General features: G+C 41.7%; 2 protein-coding genes across 2 annotated transcripts in view; one reads left to right on the top strand and one right to left on the bottom strand.

Annotated features, from left to right (window-relative positions):
* LOC137432990 (chitotriosidase-1) overlaps positions 1 to 17,110 on the top strand; it is a 337,722-nt gene that overhangs the window by 137,001 nt on the left and 183,611 nt on the right. The window lies entirely within an intron of this gene.
* Positions 1 to 17,110, bottom strand: part of LOC137432988 (acidic mammalian chitinase) — a 61,695-nt gene that overhangs the window by 7,834 nt on the left and 36,751 nt on the right. The window contains exons 5-9 of the mRNA XM_068125357.2: positions 16,000 to 16,056; positions 12,356 to 12,521; positions 10,308 to 10,432; positions 5,754 to 5,859; positions 1,614 to 1,796 (exon numbers count right to left, since the gene is read on the bottom strand). Of these exons, the coding sequence (XP_067981458.2) occupies positions 1,614 to 1,796; positions 5,754 to 5,859; positions 10,308 to 10,432; positions 12,356 to 12,521; positions 16,000 to 16,056 (637 nt within the window). The remainder of the gene's footprint in view (positions 1 to 1,613; positions 1,797 to 5,753; positions 5,860 to 10,307; positions 10,433 to 12,355; positions 12,522 to 15,999; positions 16,057 to 17,110) is intronic.

Below are 17,110 nucleotides of genomic sequence, written 5' to 3'. Positions count from 1 at the left end.
TATTCCCGTCATTAAGCGACTCACGTTTCCTGGCAATGCCGGGTACCTTTGCTCGTCTTAAATAAATGGGATATTCATTTTGAATAAGATCTTGACAAATTAAATATAAAGCTTGAGTTCATACAATTTCTAAGAAAAGTTTATATAAAATTACATATGAAGTTCATAGAAAATTTTCAAAGGTATCTTTAGTGTAAGGTTATTTTTCTTGTATGTAAGAAAATAATTTTTTAAATGTTTATGGTATAACAGAGGTTCCCAAACCCAGGATCTCGACACAAACTTGAAAAGCCTCCTCAAAATCATGGTTTACGCGGGGGGGGGGGGGGGGGGGGGATGTTTCGACCATTTTTATCATAGGTCCCGGTACCATTTATGTCGCGAGACGAATGTAGTTTAAAATTTTCCTTGTCGTGGACAAAAAAGTTTGGGAACCACTGTGGTATAATGTTGACAGTAGATTTTAATACGACTGCCTTCAATTTAAAATCACAACCTCTGGAGAATGCCATAATTCACCGTACAAGCTCTTAGTATTTACTATAGTTAGACTTTTTTAGACTATAGTTATTAGTTATATAGACTATAGACTATAGTTAGGTTAGATTAGACTATACTATAGTATCATGCTGCATAGGCCGGACATTACACTGAGCGACATCCCATCTTTGGGGGGACATTGCACCAGATTTGTAAAATATCCCATGATATCTACTGTGTGCTAGTGTGCTGTGCTGTGCTGTGCTATAGTGTGCTATAGTGTGCTACTGTGTGCTAGTGTGCTGTACTGTGCTGTGCTATAGTGTGCTACTGTGTGTTAGTGTGTGCTAGTGTGCTACTGTGTGCTACTGTGCTGTGGTGCTGTACTGTGCTATAGTGTGCTGTACTGTGCTATAGTGTGCTGTACTGTGCTGTAATGTGCTGTGCTGTTCTGTAGTGTGCTGTTCTATAGTGTGTTGTAATGTGCTGTTCTGTCCTGTAGGCCTACTGTAGTGTGCTGTTCTGTAGTGTGCTGTAATGTGCTGTACTGTTCTGTAGTGTGCTGTAATGTGCTGTACTGTTCTGTACTGTGCTGTTCTATAGTGTGGTATGTGGGCCCCGCAATTTTTTTTTAATCGGGCCCCTTAACATGTAAGGCCGGCCCATGTTCTAAAGCCCTTAAAAGACCCAAAAAGGTTTATTTTCTAGTTTTTGCCCTTTTTTTAGGTGGTTTTAGAGCAAAAAACTGATTTTTTGGGGGGGTCTTTTAATCGTAAAAATTAACGTTAACGGTTTATCGATAACTTTCGTTACATTTTAAACGAATTAACTGATTAGCGGTTATTGAAGTTAACTGTTTGGTTAACGGATTAACGGTTAACAAAGTTAACTTTTTGATTAACTGTGCCCACCTTTGCTAATAAGTGATTCTCTATGTATGAAGAAATAATAAATCCGATGCTCAAACATGAGGAAAAGGTATTTCATCTTTGGCGAAGAAAAGAAAGACTGTAAAAAAAAAAAGTTTGCGTGCAGTTCAAAGAAAATAGAAATGTAAAAATAAGACAAGGAATATGTCTTTTATACCAGGACACATGCGGACGTTTTCATGTACTTCCATGGCTGTGTCATACCTCATAATAGGCCAATGAGCCACTTTGTCCAGTGATAGGCCCTGCACTGCCTGCACCATAGGCCGGTGCACTCAGACCTGTTTGGGTAGTGCTCAATGTGAATGTGCGACCATATCCGGGTATAGCAACGACGAGCTTCTGTGATGGGGCTCCCTTGCTCTGCCAGTAAGCGATGATATCTCTCTGTGAGGATCATGAGAAAAAACACAAACTCAAAGTTAAACTCTAAGTTATACTCAAAGTTATACTCTCAACTGTCTTTTTACTTTAAAAGCAGAGACGCAGATTAAACAGTTTATACAAACAAGATGTTAACCTTAAGATTACATTAAGCAAACATCAAGAATAAGATTAACAGATTAAGCAGACTCAGCAGATTAAGACAAAGAAAATTATTATTATTATTATTATTATTATTATTATTACGAGCAGGGACCCGAGGAACCTCCATGGTAAAAGCCCCTGTCTGAGGTAAAAGCCCCCCCCCCCTCCCCTTCCCACGCCTCCTGCCCCCAAGCCCTCTCCCTCCCACACTTCTCCCTGCTCTCAAATGTTGTGGTTGTGTGCTTCCCCTTCTCTCCCCATCTTGTCTTCCGCTCCCTCTTTTTGTATATTTTGTTTGTCTGGTTGATTTGTTTGTGAAATAAATGTTAGCTCTTTCACGAGCCTCGATTCAGTATACAAAAAAAAAAAATGCTACATAGCTATGTGGGCAGTGTATAGGCAACAGACCGCTGTATTGGTTGCTCCAGAAAAAAAACCCCGGGTTTGACGGGTTGTTCCACCATTCGCATTGACCGACTCAGCTGGTAGCGAAAGTTAACTTGTTTTTCAGCGAATTGACCAGATAGGAATAGTTCAGGATTTTGATGCTTCCAAGACGGACTTTTCTTCCTTCTTTTCCAGCACAACAGTGACGGGTGCACAGCCTCGAGTTGTGGGTCGGACCCAAGTCATTGGGCCACCATACTCTCCTTATCCACTGCAGCCGCTTGCTGGTATTGACAGGAACATAGTCGGAGAAATGGCAGGATCTACCATCCACGGACATGTCTCATGTTTCCGATATTTTCACGAGTCAATTTGCATCCAGGAACACGGCAATTACGGTTAACCATTTTGGAATTGTCCTCAGTTTGACTGTTTCGTTTGAATGCTGAAAATGGTGTTAAAAAGACTTTTTGCTTTTGCCTCAGCAACACCGTGTTCAAAGTGCCCCGATCAGCGGAAGTCAATGAAAACAAATATACAGCGCATGCGCAGTATGCATTGATGGACTTTCCCAAGAAATTCCGTGAACTGAAAGGCAACGGTGAGTGTCAAGATATTTTGATTTGGAAGTGCAGCCAGTGGAATGAAGATTATTTCTGAAGAACACTGTAGACCTGGGTCCATCATTTCATATTGGAGTTAAAAGGAGCCAGCACAGAGTGGATATACCTTTATGGTTCAACCATCAGCTGGAAAGGTTATAGCAACAGTGTGTAGGGACTTTAATAAATGAACTTTCTTGGATGATGCAAAACCATGAATCTGCAGTCGTTATGATTTGTAACACAATGTGAGAGAAGCTATTGTAATTCGCAGGTGATAGCCAGGTATGCTTTCTCAGAGCATGCCTTATTACGAAAGCAGACGGACATTGGGAAGTTCGGAATCATCCCTCAGTGAGGTCTAGACATGCCCGTTAGTGATTTTTAACAACTTAAATCACTTAGACGTATCTCGCTGGCATTGCATTTATGAATGATGAAGACGCCAAACATGTGTCGCAAAACAGCTGGGTACCCATCCCAAGGTTTCCATACACATGGCATTAAGGTACTACCGCATCGATGGAACAAGTGTGATGATCTGGCATTGTTGAGTTGCAATATCAACCTGAAGAAACAGGTGAAGTTTCTTTAACATCCTTGTACCAGACTCGATGGCATAATGGTTAGACTGGCAGTAGTTCTCGACTCGTTTCAGTCCACGGACCACCAGGCCAATCAAAATTTTTTTCGTGAACCACCTCGGACTGAGTTTTAAAACGGCTTATGAACACGGCTGAAAATAGCCGGACGGCGGCACCTGCTCACGTCATGTGACTTTGGACAATGTTCCTGTGGACCACCAAAAATGTCACCATGGAACACCAGTTGAGAACCACTAGGTTAGAGCATCCACTCATGAGTTGTTGTTGTATAGCCCCAGACAGTTCTCCAGCACAGACACAGCCGATTGAACCTCCAGGAACGACCCAGAGATCCCCCACATCTAGGATGGTGTACCCCCACGTTCGAGAGAGAGAGAGAGAGAGAGAGAGAGAGAGAGAGAGAGAGAGAGAGAGAGAGAGAGAGAGAGAGAGAGAGAGAGAAAGAAAGAAAGAGAGAGAGACAGAGAAAAAAAAAAAAGAGAGAAAAAAAGCGGGAGAGAGAGAGAAAAAAGAAAGAAAAAGAGCTGGTCCACTGAGACCGATCGGCATTCTGACCTTGACCGTGCTGCCCTGACGAATCTGGGCAGCAGGGAAGAATGGGGAAAGATTTGGCCCCTGACTTGCGTTGGGGGGGTACAACCACCATGAATAGGTATCCCCCGATAGTCCACTCATGACTCTGTGAGAATGGTGGTTCAAACCCCAGCCAAGTCATACAAATTATATTTTTAAATAGTATGTGCTGCTTTCTTGCTTGACGCTCAGCATGCAAAAGGATAGAGCGTGGACAAACAACACTGGGAAGGCAATGTTAAACCACTCAGTATAACATAAAAACAAGTATGGTACATCAAAAAAAATGCTGTTCACGAGATTTGCCAAGGTTTGGACAGGAATTGCTTGCCATGCAGTGACAATAGCCTGCTGCAATTCATGCACAGAGGACGGCTGCTGGTCCACGGTGGTCGATTTGACGCGTTAATTCTGCCCACAAGTTCTCTATCGGATTCATATCCGGGGACATGGCAGGCCACTCCATATGCTCTACACCACGGTCAGCAAGAAAGTGTTGGATCATGCGAGCACGATGAGGCCGTGCATTGTCATCTTGGAAGACAAAGTTTCCGCGAAAGGCTGCACGAGCAAATGGAAGCAATGTTTCTTCCAGAATGGCCCTGTACTTGAACTGGTTCTGGTTTCCATTCCGAACAACCAGGTCAGTTTTGCCCCCTGCATGAAAAGCAGCCCAAACGGTCACCCCACCACCTCCAGCTTGGACTCTTGGCACTATACAATCTTTGTTGTAGGCTTCATGCACTTGTCTGCGCACTCGGACGTGGCCATCTTGACGATAGACCAGAAATCTCGACTCGTCATTGAGGATCACGTGATTCCAGTGTCCTGGCTGCCATTGACGGTGCTCTCTGGCCCACTGCAATCGGCGCTGGCGGTGTTGTCTGGTCAGGCGTGGCTTTCTCAGGGGACACCTGGCACGATAGCCTGCTCGAACCAGTCGTTGGTTGACTAGCCTTCTGGATACAGGTACATTTGTCAGTTGCTGCCACTCAGCCCTAACCCGATTAGCTGACTTGGTACGGCCATTGCGGACTAACCGGTGCAGCTGGCGATCATCCCTCCTTGTGGTTCTGCGGGGACGTCCTGGCCTCGGTATTGGAGTAGGGACACCCCTCTGAGCATTTCGTTTCAGGATCTTTGACACCTGACCTTGAGTGATGCCATACTGCCAAGCAATAGCACGCTCTTTCATGCCGTAATTTCGTAAAGCCACCACTCCATGACAAACAGCATTGTCGAGTTGACGGACCATCTCCAGAGGAAGCGGCAATAACTTTTGGAGACGTGCAGCAGTTGTTTTCCACTCATACAGAACGCAACAACCCTTGTATACCCGACTGTGAAGCCAATCGTCAAATGCACCTGTCCGTACATTTTGCCACGCCACCTGTGATATAATCCTGTTGTTGACTTCTTGCTGCGACAAACAATCAGTGACATGGTTCTTTTAACAAATAAATCACCAAAGTGTAAAAGAAACTCACCAGATTGATATACTGTGCTAAGAAAGTAAACCCAAGTCAAGAAAAAAAATATATTCCATATTAAATGCCAAGTCTATATATATATATATATATATATATATGTATATTATTTTTCAGTGTATTTTACATTTTTACATGTTTATTAAAATCGCACTTTCATACCACATTTAATGTGGTGCCTGCAGATGGGTAAAGAGAACTATGATGGCTTGTTCTGGTTAAGGTTTCATACAAATCATAGGCCATGACTGCAATGAAGTCCAGGTATCTGAAAAACAAAACATTTCCAGGTAATTATGAAGTCAGGCCATAATTATCAAAGAACTAATTACGAAACATCAGTCGAATAACAAGGCAAAGGTTTCTTCATTAAAAATTATTTAAATCCTTCTTTTTGGGGCTTCAAGACAGCTGTTCACCGCTATCTCGTGTCATCCCCCATCAACATCCATGATCTTTTCTACCCCTATTCATCCCACCCCCAAGTCCACCCCTTTCGAGTTTCCACTTTTTCCTTTCTACTTCTGTGACCGAGATCATCTTGCTCACCCCACTCCCCATGCCCTCATCCTTCCCCACGTCCGTTGTTCGTCGGTTCGTTGTTGTCGTTGTCGTCTCCCTCCATTTTGTTCATCAATCCTGCTGTTGTTGTGGCATTCCCATACCCTCCCCCACACAAGACTCCCCTCTCCTCCACTGTTCTTTTCGACCTCTTTCGTACTGATCTGTTCTCTTCTATCCACTCCATGAGCCTCGACTCTGCATACAAATACTAGAACGGCACTCGGTAGAGCGTATACCTCCGCCAGGCTGCACAGTTTACGTTTTGTATCCCACTGATAGGCCGGATCTGGATTCGGACCTGAACCAAAATCTAATCGGCTTGTTCTTGTCACCGAACCAAATCATCCATAAAGTTTATTCATAACTCGTCCATAACTTATTTAAATATGTTATATATCGCTTTTCGCCCGACCTCTCAATGGTGAAGAATCACTTAAGAATTAAATAATTCTCATATCCGAATCCATATTCAGATCTTCACCAAAATCAAATCGATTTGTCCTTGTCAGACGCCTAACCCGTCCTCCAAGTTTCGTCCAAATCCATCCATAACTTTTTGAGATATCTTGCTATGTATCATTTTTCGCCCGATTTTGCAATGGTGTAGAATCACTTATAAAATTCTAGTATCCGGATCCGCATCCGGATCTTCACCAAAATCTAAACATTTCGTCCTTGTCACATACGCTACATCTCTGCTAAATTTCGTCTGAATCGGTCCACAACGTTTTGAGATATCATTTTGAGATGTCACAACGTTTTGAGACAGAAGCCAATCAGTTCAATCTTGATTTCATCAAACCACAGAATCTTGTTTCTCACAGTCTGAGAGTCCTTTAGGTGATTTTTTTGCAAACTCCAAGCGGGCTTTCATGTGTCTTTCACTGAGGAGGCCTCTGCCATAAAGCCCAGATCGGTGGGGGTGTTGCAGTGATGGTTGTCCTTCTGGAAGTTTCTCCCATCTCCACACAGGATCTCTGGAGCTCAGCCAGAGTGACCATCGGGTTCTTGGTCACCTCTCTTACCAAGGCCCTTCTCCCCCGATTGCTCAGTTTGGCCGGGCGGCCAGCTCAAGGAAGAGTCCTGGTTGTTCCAAACTTCTTCCATTTAAGAATTATGGAGGCCACTGTGCCCTTGGGAACGTTCGATGCAGCAGAAATTTTTTGTAGGCTTCCCCAGATCTGTGCCTCGACACAATCCTGTCTCTGAGCTCCGCAGGCAGTTCCTTCGACCTCATGGCTTGGTTTTTGCTCTGATATGCATTGTCAGCTGTGAGACCTTATATAGACAGGTGTGTGCCTTCCAAATCATGTCCAATCAATTGAATTTACCACAGGTGGACTCCAATCAAGGTGTAGAAACATCTCAAAGATGATCAAGAGAAATGGGAGGCACCTGAGCTAAATTTTAAGTGTCATAGCAAAGGGTATGAATACTTATGTCAATGTGATATTTCAGTTTTTCTTTTTAATAAATTTGCAAAACTTTCTAAAATCCTATTTTCTCTTTGTCATTGTGGGGTATTGAGTGTGGATTGATGAGGGAAAACATGAATTTAAACGATTTCAGCATAAGGCTGCAACATAACAAAATGTGAAACAAGTGAAGGGGTCTGAATACTTTCTGAATGCACTGTATATATATACACCTGCTGGCATATATCCAAGGCCGTTCCAAATAACAAAACTAACGATAATAGTATAATATTAATGTTATTACAAAGCAATATTAATACTAATAAAAAACGGAGGCCTGCAACCAAGCAGCAACAGAATTGAAGCAGGTTATCTGCTCCAATTTGCTCTGTGGAGATGCTGACGAAACTCACAGCTTTCGTTTCTATCGTACCAAGAAGTACCGGGAAGGAGGCAGTGGATCAGGCCTAACTTGGGGAGCCATAGTGTAGACTCTACAAGGGTTTTACAGATGAACACCTTGTATATATCACCAAGGGAATTTCAATTTCACCATTTTGATAAAATATCCAGAATTGCAACCTTTCACCTTTATAAGTGTCCAGCCAATGCAGCATCATAAAAGGGCTCTTTGTTCTTGTTTGTAGAGATGGTGATATTTTTGACAAGACCATCCCTCCTCCATATTGTAAATACATGTCCCTCTCAAACCAACTCTATATTCTCTCGCCACAACCCCCAAACTCACCACCACTGCGGCTTCTATTTCCTCCCGACATCTTTTCATTTAGGCACCACTCAAGTCGATGTTCACACCCCCCTTACCCTCCTTTTTCCTAATTTTCCCTCTCACTGTCCTTTTTTATTTTTGAGAGCCCCCCTGCTGCCCCCCCCCAAGTATGCATGTATATGTAATACATATACATTATGACCGCTACCCCAACATTTACTTTACTGTTAGAACACATGTGCTTACGCAAGCCCCTAAAACTACACCACCCTAAACAACCACTCGACAGCTTTAATCATCAATTTGTTTGGCACATACAATCACGTGAAAAAGTAAGTACACCCCATGTAAAGTTTTGACTTTTTCAACATATTTCAACATACAGCTATTTGATCTTCATTTCAACAATATTGATAGATAAAGGTGATATAATATAACAAATATCATGAAACATTTACATTTTGTAGTCCATTGTATAATTTAAATAAACATAAATGCAAATTTCGCATGTGGAAAAAGTAAGTACACCCCTACATTTATCACGACTTCAAATACCTAAAATTAGAATCAGGTGCACCAGATCAGGTGCAAATGATTAGAACATCGTTAGAGAGGATCTTGGAGGAACCTGTCTTATTTAAACCTCAAACATTTAGTTTGGTTTGCTCTTTGTTCTTGAAGTGTGCGGCGTCACCATGCCTAGATCAAAAGAGCTCTCGGAGGCCTTCAGAAAGAAGGTTATAGATGCCTACGAGTCTGGGAAGGGATTTAAAAAGATCTCCAAACAATTTGAAATCAATCATTCGACTGTCCGGAAGATCATCTACAAGTGGAGAAGATTCCAAACAACTGCCAACTTGTTCAGGCCAGGCCGCCCCAGCAAGTTCAGCCCGAGAGCAGACCGCAAGATGCTGAAAGAAGTATCTAAGAACCCCAGAATGTCATCACGGGACCTACAGGTAGCTCTTGCCACTGTTGATGTCAAAGTGCATGAGTCTACCATTAGAAAGAGGCTGCACAAATTTGATCTACATGGGAGGTGTGCCATGAGGAAACCTTTGCTGTCCAGAAAGAACATCAGGGCAAGACTAAAGTTTGCCAATGAACACCTAGGCAAAGACCAGCACTTCTGGAACAATGTGCTCTGGACAGATGCGTCAAAGGTAGAGCTATTTGGCCACAGTACCAGAAGACATGTTTGGCGAAAACCAAAGACAGCATTTGACCACAAGAACCTGATACCAACTGTAAAGCATGGTGGTGGAAATATTATGGTTTGGGGCAGCTTTGCTGCATCAGGGCCTGGGCAGCTCACCATCATAGAATCCACTATGAATTCTTCATTGTACCAGAGGGTGCTTGAGGATAATGTGAGGCCATCTGTCGGAAGGTTGAAGCTCAACCGAAGGTGGACCTTGCAACATGACAATGACCCTAAACATACCAGTAAATCCACCAAGGAATGGCTGAAAAGAAAGAAATGGAGGGTTCTGGAATGGCCAAGTAAAAGCCCGGATCTAAATTCCATCGAGATGTTGCGGGGGGATTTGAAACGAGCTGTGCATGCATGAAACCCCTCAAACATCGCACAGCTGAAAGAATTCTGCATGGAGGAGTGGGCAAAAATTTCTCCCAGTCGATGTCAGAGACTGGTGGACAATTATAAGAAATGCCTACTTGAGGTTGTTTCTGCCAAAGGGGGCAATACCACCTATTAGAGCCAAGGGTGTACTTACTTTTTCCACATGCGAAATTTGCATTTATGTTTATTTAAATTATACAATGGACTACAAAATGTAAAGGTTTCATGATATTTGTTATATTATATCACCTTAATCTGTCAATATTGTTGAAATGAAGATCAAATAGCTGTATGTTGAAATATGTTGAAAAAGTCAAAACTTTACATGGGGTGTACTTACTTTTTCACGTGACTGTACATTTAAAATACACATTATACCTTTGTACCTCTTTGATCAGATGACACTTTGCAGGTGGAGGGCTTACCCATGAATCAGGTCCACTTCATAGGCACGATCAATGTTGCGTGGTGCAGCAGCACCAGCAATCGTGAGTAATAATCGTGATTTTCCTGCCTGGATACTTTCTTCATCAAAAGATTGTCGCAGAGTCTGTGACAAAGACACGTTGGGATGTTGAGGAAGGGATGTGATGCATCTCAAAATAAGTCTCAAAATGGTAACTAATATAAGTGCCCACAGAAAGTCTGCACCCCCTTTCAAAAATTTCACCTTTTGTTACCTTATAGCCTGGAATTAAAATGCTTTAAATGAGACTTTTTCCACCTTTATTTACACATCGGAACCCACAACTTCCAAGTGAAAAACAAATTCTACAAATTTCAGAAAATTAATTAAAAATACAAAACTAGAATATCTTGGTTGGATAAGTGTCCATCCCCCTTATAATAGCAATTGAAAATTAGCACAGGTGTAACGAATCACCTTCAAAATCGAACACCAAGTTAATTGGCCTCCACCTGTGTTAAACTGTAGTGATTCTGATTATTTCCGAATAAAATCAGCTCTTCCTGTCGGTTTCCTCTGCTGGGCAGTTAATGTCACAGCAAAGATTCAACCATGAGCACCAATGAGCTTTCAAAAAACCTCTGGGATAAAGTTGTGGAAAGGCACAGATCAGGGGATGGGAATAAAAATATTTCAAATGCCTTAAATATCCCTTGGAGCACAGTCAAGACGATCATTAAGACGTGGAGGGCATATGGTACCACCAAGACCCTGCCTAGATCAGGTCGAAAATCGATGACAAAGCAAGGAGGAGACTGATAAGAGGCCAGTGGCAATTTTGAAAGAGCTATAGGTCTTTATGGCAAAGACTGGTCACTGTGGGCATGTGACAACAATATCCCAAGCACTCCACAAGCCTGGCCGATACGGTAGGGTGGCAAGAAGGAAGCCATTACTCAAAAAAGCTCACCTTGAGTCCTGTTTGAGGTATTCAAAAAAGCACTCCTGAGATTCTGAAGCCATGTGGCAAAACGTTTTTTTATCTGACGAAACTAAGATGGAACTGTTTGGCCTAAATGCAAAACGTTACGTTTGGTGCAAACCCAACACAGCATATCACCCAAAGAACACCATCCCTACGGTGAAGCATCGTGGTTGTAGCATCATGTTATGGGGATGTTTCTCATCAGCAGGGACTTGTAAGGATAGAAGAGAAAATGAATGAAGAAAACCTGGTGCCCTCTGCAAGAAAGCTGAAATTGGGATGGAAGTTCACCTTTCAGCATGACAACGACCCGAAGCACAAAGCCAAAGCTACACTGGAGTGGCTAAGTAACAAAAATATAAATGTCCTGGAGTGGTCCAGTCGGAGCACCGACCTAAATCCAATCTCAAATCTGTGGCATGACTTGAAGATTGCTGTCCATCAAAACTCCCCATGCAACTTGACTGAGCTTGAACAGTTTTGTCCAGAGGAATGGGCAAATATTGCCCAATCAAGGTGTGCAAAGTTGGTAGAGACCGATCCCAACAGACTCACAGCTGTAATTGCTGCCAAAGGTGCTTCCACCAATTATTAACTCAGGGGGGTGGACACTTATCCAACCAAGATATTCTAGTTTTGTATTTTTGATAAATTTTCTGAAATATGTAGAATTTATTTTTCACTTGGAAGTTGTGAGTTACGATGTGTAAATAAAGGTGGAAAAAGTCTAATTTATTGCATTTTAATTCCAGGCTATAAGGTAACAAAAGGTGAAAATTTGAAAGGGGGTGTACACTTTCTATAGGCACTGTATATATGTACTGTATATGGCTTTGTTAAAAATAGTTTCCAAAACATGGCATGTTCTCGGATGCAGTAATCTCTCCTGCCGATGCATCAGAACAATATTTCAGTCTAAAAATGTCGGTAATCAAACAGAAATTTGACAGCTCAATGTCAAGTACAGTCTGAACTACCCTGCGGCCTAATACGAGCAAACACAGTAGTAGTATCGAAATAATGATGTCAATATTACAGTTGATATGATAAAAAGAACATCATCACAGGATCTCCAGGCACACCTTCAACAGGATCGTAAACCTCTGTTTGTCTTCAGGTGGACTCCCCCGATCTCCCGGATACTCCCAGGCCAGATCCAGTCCATCAAACCCATACATCCGGCAGAAAGACACCGCAGACCGACTGAATGTGTCCATGTTTGTTTGGCTGGAGACCACCCTCGAAAACCTGGAGAACAAGGAAGTCAAACTCATTCATAGAAATACAACCTTTCCACAACAGAGTAATTCAGCAACTTCTGCACCATTACACCTTGTAGCAGGCACTCCACCCTCAGGGCGTGGGTACCCTTTAGGCCCACCCTCGGTGGAAAATGTGCTGTGGCACATTCTTGGAAATGCACTTTGTAATTGTCATTTTTGAAAGAAATTTTATGATCACAACATATCATCCTCCACATCATAATTTTGAGAAGGTTCCATTATATTATGAAGAAGATGAAGGAAGATGATTTGTAATACCGGCTACCACCAAAAATGGTGTTATTTCTCCAACACACACACACAAACATACACATACACACACATATACACAAACTTGAGAGTGTGTGTCTGTTTGTGTGTGTCTGTTTGTGTGTGTCTCTCTGTGTGTCTCTGTGGGTGTGTCTGTGGGTGTCTGTGTGTGTGTGTGTGTGTGTGTGTGTGTGTGTGTGTGTGTGTGTGTATGTGGATAGAGTGGCCTGCCAAAGTATTCACCCCCATTCAAAGTTTTCAGATTTTTATGCCACGTGAGCTTATTTCATGATGCTTTCAAATCAAACTTGATATGTAAGAGTTTTCACAAACTACTCAAAAGTGATAAAACTAAAAAGTGCAGATAAAATGTGAATAAGATAGTTAACAGAGCAAATCAGATGATTCTCAGTTGCTTAAGTATTCAATCCCTTTGCCTAATTAACCCCAAATCACTTCAGAAGCAAATTATTTGTTTGAAAGTTTCCAAAACAAGTGTAAGAGGTTTCACCTGTTTGTAATCAATGGTTGAACATAAAAATTAAGCTCATCTACTTTTCTAAACAACTGACTTGGTCAACCAACAAGGCAAACATGCAGATGAAGGACCTTTCCAAAGATGTCAGACATGAAGTGGTGGAGAAACACCATTCAGGAGAGGGTTATAAGAAGATTTCAAAGTCACTCATTATCCTTTTGAGTTCAGTGAAATCCATCATTAAGAAGTGGAAGACGTATCATACCACCAAGACTCTACCCAGACCAGATCATCCATCCAAACTCAGCAGCCGGATAAGCTAGAAACTGGTTGCCTCCACCACCAAAGGTGGATGGAGGTTATGTTTTCACCCCTATCTGTTTGTCTGTCCATTTGTCTGTAAACAAAATATCTCAAAAAGTTGTGGACAGATTCAGACGAAATTTGGCAGAGATGTAGCGTATGTGACAAGGACGAAATGATTAGATTTTGGTGAAGATCCTGATTCGGATCCAGCTAGTAGAATCTTTAAAGTTATTCTTCACCATTGGGAGATCGGGCCAAAAACGATGCATAGCAGGATATCTCAAAAAGTTATGGATGGATTTGGACGAAACTTGATGGACATGGTTGTATGTGTGACAAGGACGAATCGATTCAATTTTGGTGAAGATCCTGATTCGGATCCGGCTAGTAGAATTTTTAAAGTTATTCTTCACCACTGGGAGATCGGGCCAAAAACGATGCATAGCAGGATATCTCAAAAAGTTGTGGACGGATTTGGACGAAACTTGTTGGATCAATTGGGTGTCTGACAAGGACGATTCGATTGGATTTTGGTGAATATCTGAATATTGTTTCGGATATGAGAATTATTTATTTTTTAAAGTGATTCTTCACCATTGGGTGATATGGCCAACCAGGTGGAGTTATGCTCTCTACTGAGTGCCGTTCTAATTGAGGATGTTACTGTAAATCCAGCAATTACTTTGAAAGATCTACAAGGCTTTATGTCTGGGATGGAGGTCAGTGTTCATCAATCAACAATATCCTGTTCCCTTCACAAAGATGGCCTATATGGACAGGTGTCAGGAAAGAAGCCATTACTGAAAAAGACTCATCTAAAAGCTCGAATGGAGTTTGTGAAAAAGCATCTTAATGATACTGCAGGCGTGCCGAGAAATGTTTTGTGGTCAGACGAGAGAGATTGAGCTTTTTGGTCGAAATTCAAAGCATTACGTCTGGCACAAACGTAACACTGCACATCACCAAGTCAACGCCATCCCTACTGTCATGCATGGTCGTAGCAGCATCATGTTATGGGGCTGCTTTTTATCAGCAGGGACTGGCAAGCTTATCAGGATGGAAGAGACAATGGAGTGTGCAAAGTACAGGAGCATCCTTGATGAAAACCTGCTTGAGTCAGCCATGAATCTGTAACTGGGTAGGAGATTCACATTTCAGGATAATTATCCGAAGCACAAAGCAAAAGCCACACTAGAGTGGCTGAATAAGAAGAAAATAAATGTTCTTGAGTGGCCCAGTAAATGTCCAGACTTGAACCCAATTGCATATTCATGGTGATACTTGAAGATTGCAGTCCATTGACGATCCCCATCAATCGTAGCAGAACTAGAGCAATTTTCACATGAACAATGAGTAAATCTTTCACTATCTCTGTGCAAAGCTGGTAGAGACCTACCCAAAACACGCGTAGCAGTCATTGCTGAAAAGGTGCTTTCACCAAGTACTCATTCTCCAGGCCCACGTCTATATGTCCATGCATGACACACTGATCAACACGTCTATATGTCCATGCATGACACACTGGATCAACACGTTTGCACATCCATACATGACACACTGGATCAACACGCTTGCGGAATTTCCTTTCAACGTTTATCTGACAGATGCCAAACAAAGCTGGATGTCTGCCATTTCTAATTGCACAAACCTACGTACATGTCACTTACCATGGATAAGGCGTTATCCGGGCCGGAAGAGGTAGGCTAAAGTTAAACGGAAAAAACACAGATTTATCCAGTGCACAAAGTTATCCAGGCTTTGAGCAACAGAACCCATCGAGTGGATTAAATGTATCTGTCGGATAGGTGATTTATCCACAGGATAGAGCTTATATCTGGGCTTCTCGCAACCTGGCCCATAAGTGTGGGAGGAGTAGCACCACAAACAAAGACACACTGTCCGACAAACGAACACACACTGTCCGACAAATATGATACATTGTGGTTATATAGCTAGGATAATTCAAATTGTGAATATGACACTTGCAAAGACATCTTAGGGTTACCAGAAAACTAACATGGCAAACACATGATGATATTTCTTCCTGATAATTGTGGGTGGAGTCAAGCCAGCTCTCCAACCATTGGTTTTTAAGGCTTCATACGCATGCAGCTTCATTACGTTTTTAATAAGCAAGATGTGTGTGTATATTTATATATATATTATGTATATGTCACCATATACGCATCTGAACCATTATAGATAGATAAGAGGATGTAACCTGTGGGCCTTACACTGTAAATATGGGATGATTTGTGGTTCCATTATTTCCAACATTGCAAAATTTTCATGTGTGTAAAGTGTAAACCTTCATTTATTTAACACGTCAATTGTTCATCAAAGGGAAATGCGAAAAAGAAAACATGTCAGTACCACCACCAACGTCGCCAACAACAAATGTGGAACTCACGTAGCAGATCCAAAGTTCCATCCTCCGACCGAAATCAGAATTTTAAGGTCTGGGTTCCTGCAGGACAAAACATAAGCAGTTAAAAATGAAAATGTCTGCAATTGTACAAAGTGCTACGCCATGTATTTTATTCTGTGTTTCACATGAACTACATTATTTCAATCCACTTGATTTTTATTTCATTTATTGTATCATCTACATTAGGGTTGGTGGTTGCAGTCAATAACTGACAATGTTATTGTTTATTTTCATATATTCATTTCCTGGTTAGCTTAGCTTATTTTATAGGTATTGGATTGAACATGACTGTGATTTATAAAGGATAATTATTTGCTCAAGTGATGTGACATGTAATCCATGCAGAAGGCTGAATTCCCATACGCCTCGTTCCTTCCTTCAAGATCCTTAACTCCCTCATTTACTTTATTGTTCCCACGCTTCTACTAATTTATTATTTTGTATTCCGCCAGTCTGTCGTTGTGTACAAGGCTCGCAGCAAGACGAAATCAAAGATTCTGTATTTAGATTTTATTCCGCGTATCTTGCTCTAAGGTTACATCGGAATTGATGAGCAGGGGGCTTATAATTGCTACTGTCCCACTATTTATTGCAAAAACAGCATTTATTGATTATTATTTGCATCTAAGTATATCAAAACATGTGAATTTTAAATACCACTGTTGTTGTTGTTCTTGTTGCTGCTGCCGTTTTTGGTTGTGTGCTCATTCCTTGCACTGTTACATATATATTTATATTGCTTTGAGAAGTATTACTAACATTATTTTGTGTGCTCCTTCTGTGGCCTTAAAAAGGGTTCCTGCTCTTGTGGAATAATAAATGTTACCACTTGAACGGCTACATATTACGTTCCCATTCCTGCTTCTTCGTCTTCTTCTTCAATTGCGAAAAGAGGACTTTCAAAGCAGCTGGGAAAGTTTCTGATTACACGGACACAATGTTTTTTCCAAGTAAATCCAGTATTGTCTTTACAACCAAGGAAATCGATTATTATTAGCTTTCCACCGGAACCATTGTTATTACTCCACGACAACAGGAACTGCTAAAACTTGAGGTTGTTCTGTTTATTATTCTTTGCATGACACACACACAC

Source organism: Myxine glutinosa, chromosome 8 (genome assembly GCF_964187855.1).
Source record: "Myxine glutinosa chromosome 8, kmMyxGlut1.1, whole genome shotgun sequence".
NCBI lineage: Eukaryota > Metazoa > Chordata > Myxini > Myxiniformes > Myxinidae > Myxine > Myxine glutinosa.
Note: the sequence above shows the minus strand (reverse complement) of the source record. Positions and strands in the feature narration are given on the sequence as shown.